Genomic DNA, 6904 nt, shown 5'->3' on the forward strand with positions numbered 1-6904 from the left:
ACAAGAGTTATGACTATTCATTTAGAAGAATATAATTGTCTTGTTAATTAGAGAATACCGAGGGAAAACAAGATCCAAAGTGCACGAAGTCCCAATTAGCTATACAAAATAGTGAAACACAAGCACAAATACGCCAGCGAGCATGACCGAATTATCAATGACTGCCGACAAAGCATGATCCCCCAAAATCATACCATCGACGACCCTCCGTCGAACTTGCCATATCTAGCTTGACCAACTCGATGAGGGGGATCAAGACCCCAACAGGCTTTCCAGGAATCACAGAACACTGCACACCAGGCACTGCACCACCACCTCACAACCATCAACGATGTGGAAAGTGAAGAGAACCAAAACTGCTATGGGAAGAGCAGAGACGAGTCACCGTGACTCTGGCAGTGGAGAGAGAGAGAGAGAGAGAGAGAGAGATAGATAGAGAGAGAGAGCACCTGTAGGACCATGTCTTGCATGAAACCTTCGACCCTCTCAAGACAAGGGCAACCTAATGCTGCAAATCGACATTCACCATGCTGCCATGCCCAACGAAGCCACCCGACACCTCCTTCCATACCACCATCCCAACATCTAGCACTTACAAGAGGCTAGAATGCCACACGACATGACTGTGACGTAGCTCAAGGTGCACCGAGCGACTAAGGGGGTGTTTGGTTTGAGGGCAAGGCTAGGTTCGATGAGGATATCACACCACCTGGTTAGGGATAGCCATGTTATTTTGATTAGTAGGGTGGGACTTGATACGTTGGATAAGCACTTTTTATTGTTTGGTTGGAAGGACGAGAATTGGATAGGTTGTTTTGATGACCTCTTCAGTATGAGATGGTGAGATTACCCATACACATGCATTTTTAGCTCTTTTTTTGAAATCTCATTATACCCTATTCTTGTACTGTAATCAGTTTTGAGACCATCCTAACTAGCATAAAAATAATTGTTTTTATATTAAACATCAAAACAATAACAATAGTTGTACTATATGAGCTGGTTTGAAATACAAAATTGGTGCCACAAATACTTAATCGGACCACCCACTTCCCTCCCTAAACATCTGGGCGGACAATCCAGATAGAAAATCTCCATGCAACTGGACTCCCCAAAACCAGCTCCGTCCAAGTTGTGTATCAACCCTCATACCCGTCCCATATGTTGTGCGGATATGGGGATGCTCAGACACAGTGACCACATCGGTCTAACGGGTGGGACCCGCGTGAAACCCATCGGTCTGCTAGCTTCCTGCTCTGATTTTGCGAGAACACATTCATGACGCTACTCTTGCTCATAACCCGAGGTACCAAAGTCTTCTATTTAAGCTGGCCAATGAGGGAAACCCTAGATGCCCCTATTTTCCTCAACTCATTTCTGTCCGCGCAACCAGCACTCGCTCCATCTGCTTCCCCTTCCGCTCGGACCTCCCTATGGCCAAGATCGACTGAAAATAACCTACTACAAGCTGGTCACACCTTGAGCGCCGCCCAGATGTGCGGCACCAAAGAGTGTCGTCCGAGGAGGCACGTCGTGCCACTCAAATTATGGTGGGGCGGGAGGAGGTACCAAAGGGGGGTTATCAAAAGACATGGAGGAGGAGGCAGATGAGGCACCGGGAATGGAGGTTCAGCTCAAGGGATTTGGCATGGAGGAGTAGGAGGTGAAGTTCCAACACACCCAAGCCATGGAGGTGGCACTACAGTTCAGGGCTGAGCAAAACCGCCATCCTTGACTAGATGTAGTTCGAGTAAGAGGTCGAGGCAAACCGCCATCGTATCCACATGGCCGACTTGTGGCAGGAGCAGCTCTTCACGGACCTCGACGATGAGGAAGAGGGCACTAGAGCTTTGTTGCGCCGCCAATGACCACGAGGTAGTTCCGACATCGCCGATGATTAGAGTAAATTAGGGTAGTTTCTTTGTCTTTAGCTTGTTTGCTTCATCTAACATGTACTACATATGATAAAATGAACATTGGATGGTTAGTATGGGGTTTGCAAATAGGGGTAGTGATTAGGATGACGAAAAAACCAGGGGCAGACCAGAGCTTCCCGCGAGTGCATTCACATACATTTAGGGGGTTAGTAGATACTCGGATTTGTCATGTCTGGTCATCGATGCTCTAAGTGCAGCCCATGACCATCACACTATGATCTAGGCCCTGACTTTCTAGCCAAACCTGGCCTATGGGTGGCAAGGCCCGACACGTTACGTCCCAGCCATGTGAAGGCCTGGAACTACTCAACCCATGTAGGACCTTTTATAAAAGGGACGTGTACTGTCGGCCTGGCAAGCCAGCTAAAAGGGCGGGCCCAGCATGACACGTCGACATTGTTGCGCCCAGGCAGCATCTACCGCCACACAAGCAACGCATGCACCATTTCCCATTGGATGGGCGATGGATGCAACGAACTTACTACACAACGAGCTTTGGTGTGGTGATATGTGATCACCAGGGAAGGGTGCGTGCGGCGAACAGAGTTTACTTTGAAAGAGTTCAATTTTCTATAGTAGCAGAAGCCATGTCACTTCGTCAAGTCGTAATCCTTGCCAATAACACTAGTATAAGGAAGATCACTAGCATCTGATTGCCTATCATTGATCAACAATGAAACTTTTGGTTCAAGGCTACTCAGACACTTTAACCAAAGTGCCCATAGGAGGGCTCTGGGTAGATGCCTTCCGCCGTGCTTTTTCTGAATAAACTCAAAGACATATTCAAAAAAGGTCGAGGGTTTACGTTTTGATAGGTATTAGAGCCATAGTCCATGATATTAGAAAATGTGTCACAAAGTTTGTATCTTGTACTTTTATCCCTGTCAATCGTTCTTATAATGAGGCAACACATGTTCTGGCTAAATCGGCAGAGTATGATGTTTGGTCCTGATGGTTTGATGAGTTCCCTCATGTAATCAGGATCAATATCTGTAATGAACTATTAGCTTGCAAAATGATATTGTATTGTTAGACGAAGGGTGTAGTTTTGAATGGATAAATGGGCGCAATTGTCCATTACCTAATAAATAAATAAAACACGGTCTCTCTTCCAACCGCATGGAGCCGCCGCCGCAGTAACCCAGCATCCACCTCCCATTCGACAAGACCAATGGTGCCCGCAAACCCCACAATGGCATGTTTGAACCGACCGCGGGACAGGACCACGCCATCACCCAGCCGGCCCGACTTGGTCAGATTAGCTATAGTGGGAAAGGCATAGAGTCCAACGTAGCAAATTTGTTTATGTGACAATGAGTTGAGTAATATAGCTAGTTACTCATACTATGGTAACATTACATATACAAGATAAAATGAGTTCATAACCTAATAAATGAAACTTTGCATGACACCACATACAATATATTACGTAGTATTTCCCACTATAGATGTACGAGTCGTAATATAATCTAGAGTCTTTACGAGTGCAAGTTAATCCATTGTGGCTAGTCTATGGAAACAAGGGAGACCCGTTCCAGATCCACGACTTCAGTTTGCCGCCAGGCCAGTGGAGAACGTGGCCATGGAGGCAAGAAGCGCCGGGAACAACCGATCAAGCGCGGCGGCGCCGCCAAGGACGCCAGATCCGGTGCGCACGCCGTTGTATGCGGCCCATATCCCGCCGCCCAACCACCGTGGCCCGCCTCCACAGCAAGTTGTCGTGGCCAAGCGCACTACTCCGCAACTCCGCCGCTCCAGGACCACCGGCCTGTTTCCTTGCGAGCTCCGACCACGCCGTCCCCGCATCTGCCGCCGCACCGTACGTCGCCGCAGCGCACGAGAGGAGGTTGCGGCTGGTGGCTGCGGCTAGAGTTTTTGCCTCCCGTGTCGTCTTAAGGAGCGACCCGGGGCAACCCAAAGCGTCCTTTTGCGTTTTCCTGTTTCTGGAGGTGTTGATACTTGATAGTGAGCTTGCTAACCTTGTCAATGTCAACGTCGAAGATGATGTCCTCGATGGCCTTCTGGTCGCCTCTTGGGGATAGCGCTTCCTTGAGCTCTTCCATCTCGATGAACCCGCTCATGTTCTTGTCGAAGTAGTTGAACACCTTGGGGAGGTGTTCCTCGCTGCGGATTTTCTTCAGGTGAATGGAGACCGTGACAAACTCCTTGCAGTCCAAGGTGCCATTTCCATCTAAGTCTGCCTAAAGATTAAAAACTCAAAATAGTTAATCTTTGAAGTTTAGTTTACCAAATTGTAAGCTCTATGAATCATGGAGCAACTGGTGGTTATTGTTTAATAGTTCAATGATATGGTAGGGGTCACATAAGTCAGAATTCTGAAACACCAAGATAGAAAAAGAACAGCTCCCCAATGTCTGCATTCGAAAATGCTTTAGAATTATTTTGGTAAAAGTGAATGTGCAGGATCTCACAGCTTCCATGAGCATATCCGCATCTGTATCATGGACATTGTTCCCTATCATTTGTAGACCTTTCCTGAGCTCCTCAATTGTCAGGTGCCCATCCTTGTTAGTGTCCAGCATGTGGAACAGTTCCGTGATTGCCTCCAGCTCTTCAGCAGGCAAGTATTCCGCCACCACCTGGCCAATAGACACATAATTCAGCATATATATGTTCATCAAAATCCATAGTCCCATAAAATAATAGTTAGGAAAAATGATTATTTGTGAGCTCACAAGCAAGGCCTTCTTCTTGAACTTGTTCATGACAGTGAATTGCTTTAGCCTTGACCTTACTGCTTCACCAAGAGGAATGTTTGGAGCAGCGGTGGAATTCTGTATCCATGGATGCTCTTCATTCTCGAAGTTGGTAAACCATTGTTAGATACATGCTGATCATCTCAGAGAAGTGGAAGGAATTGTGAGATCTACTGACCTAAAACTTGTTGAGCCGTCAATCTGGCATAAGGGTTGTTTTCAAGCATCCTGCTAACAAGCTCCTTGGCGTTGTCTGACACCTTCGGCCAAGGCTCGCGCTCGAAGTCGACGCGTGATCGGATGATGGCCTGCGCAATCCCTTCGTCCGTTTCTACAAAAAAGATGAAAGCTGAACCTGATCAGTTTGTGAGCATGAACACAATTTCGGAGTTCTATATCAGATTCCAGGAGTACGAACTTACCGGCCCAGAATGGAGGGACACCACATAGCAAGATATACAATATGACGCCTGCACTCCAGATGTCGATTTCCTGTCCATAGTTTCTCTTCAGGACTTCAGGCGCCATGTAATAGGGAGATCCGACGATCTCACTGAATCTTTCACCTGAGGACCGCACATAACTAGAAAAATCATGTTTCATATTTGTGATATGTATATATCGTATTAGAAGCTCAGAAGTTTATACCTGGCTTGAAGCACACGGAGAGTCCGAAGTCGATAACCTTGAGAGGGGAGCTCTCAGATGCATTGGCGTACAAGAAATTCTCAGGCTTAAGGTCCCGGTGCATAACACCGTTCTGGTGGCAATGCTGCAAAAAGTGTTGTGTTTCAGTCGCTAGATCGAGTGTGTACAGATTGTGCTGATTATTGGTTTCTTTGGAAAATAACGGATTCTACATTTTGCATGGCATGACAAAAAGTAGCATAATCTTATATCGAAATATGTAAGTATTGTATATTCTGAAAGATGGTGACACATTCAGAGTTGAGTCCTTAGTCATGTAGATAAACGTTTATACTATATACATCTTGAACCACATAGCCCGTAAATATTTTTAATGATATTTGTGCATTTTAAATTTTGGGATGCTAAATTCTGTTACGTGGGTAATGTTTGCAATGCCCGGAACCGTCTAAACTTATGTGTACAACGCCGTGTGCTTCAGCGTTAAATTCTCTTGACCATCTGATTCTGTCTTGACCATTTGAATCTTGCCTAAAAAAAATCTGAATCTGTCTTCATTGTGTTTCATGTACTTACAACCAGACCAGTTAATAAATAAACTAGCCAAAAACAAACGAAGAATTACACCTAGTACGACGTACCTGCACGACCTCCATGATAGTGCGCATGACAGCGGCGGCAGCACGCTCGGTGTAGTGACCGCGCACGACGATGCGGTCGAAGAGCTCGCCCCCCTCGCACACCTCCATGACCAGGTGCACGGAGTCGCCGTCCTCGAACGCCTCACGGAGCCGCACGACGTTTACATGCGAGGGCAGCGACCGCATGATGGCTACCTCGCGCCGCACGTCCTCGATGTCGACGCTGCTCCGGAGCTTCCGCTTGCTGATCGACTTGCACGCGAGCTTCTCTCCCCTTGCCGCGTCCATGCACCGTCGCGTCACCCCAAACTCGCCGCGCCCCAGCTCCTCGCCAAGCTGGTACCGCCGGAGGAGCTCCTCGGTGTTGTCGGCCGCGGCCAGGCCCTTGCCAAGCACGGTTACAGGCGGCTGGGCCGTGGCACGCGGCGTGTCAGTGACTGAGGACACCGTGGAGAGGCACCGGAGGTTGGCGCCTCCTAGGCGTCCGCCGCGTTGCCTGGGAGAGCCACCGCCACGCCGCTTGAAAGATGGCCGGGCAACACAGCAGTTGCCCATGACCGCTTGCGCGGCGTCACGAGGTACGTCGTTGGGCAGGAAAGAGTGCGTGCTAGCTTCCGGCCGGGAATGTGCACCTGGCTACGATCTATGGATGGAACGGATGAGTTGTGGCCGATCTCTCTCTTCCTCTCCCTCTAGCTAGGCAAGGAGAGGAGGAGAGAGATGAAGGGGAAATGACCCTTGGAGGTGGTTGGTTTTGAGAGAGAGGGAGTCCCACTTTTCTCCCGACTTCTTAGCCGTGGTTTTACTATTTTTGGCTTTATCATCATCTATTCTACTTATTCTAGGAGCATAAGAATTTTACGGACCTTCAATATATTATTTGACCGCCCAAAAGATGTTAGGCTCCCACGCCCACACTTGCTCGTGGCCACTATAGCACCGGCGACTACCAATAGCCTCG

General features: G+C 48.1%; 1 protein-coding gene across 1 annotated transcript in view; it reads right to left on the minus strand.

The window, feature by feature from the left end:
- The window catches only part of LOC119302311 (calcium-dependent protein kinase 29-like), a 7560-nt gene extending 885 nt beyond the window's left edge, over nt 1–6675 (minus strand). The window contains exons 1-7 of the mRNA XM_037579348.1: nt 5944–6675; nt 5303–5426; nt 5077–5220; nt 4833–4985; nt 4634–4749; nt 4370–4537; nt 3917–4138 (exon numbers count right to left, since the gene is read on the minus strand). Of these exons, the coding sequence (XP_037435245.1) occupies nt 3917–4138; nt 4370–4537; nt 4634–4749; nt 4833–4985; nt 5077–5220; nt 5303–5426; nt 5944–6498 (1482 nt within the window). The 5' untranslated portion in view covers nt 6499–6675. The remainder of the gene's footprint in view (nt 1–3916; nt 4139–4369; nt 4538–4633; nt 4750–4832; nt 4986–5076; nt 5221–5302; nt 5427–5943) is intronic.
- Between the last annotated feature and the right edge of the window lie 229 nt (nt 6676–6904).

Source organism: Triticum dicoccoides, chromosome 5A, assembly GCF_002162155.2.
Source record: "Triticum dicoccoides isolate Atlit2015 ecotype Zavitan chromosome 5A, WEW_v2.0, whole genome shotgun sequence".
NCBI classification, from domain to species: domain Eukaryota; kingdom Viridiplantae; phylum Streptophyta; class Magnoliopsida; order Poales; family Poaceae; genus Triticum; species Triticum dicoccoides.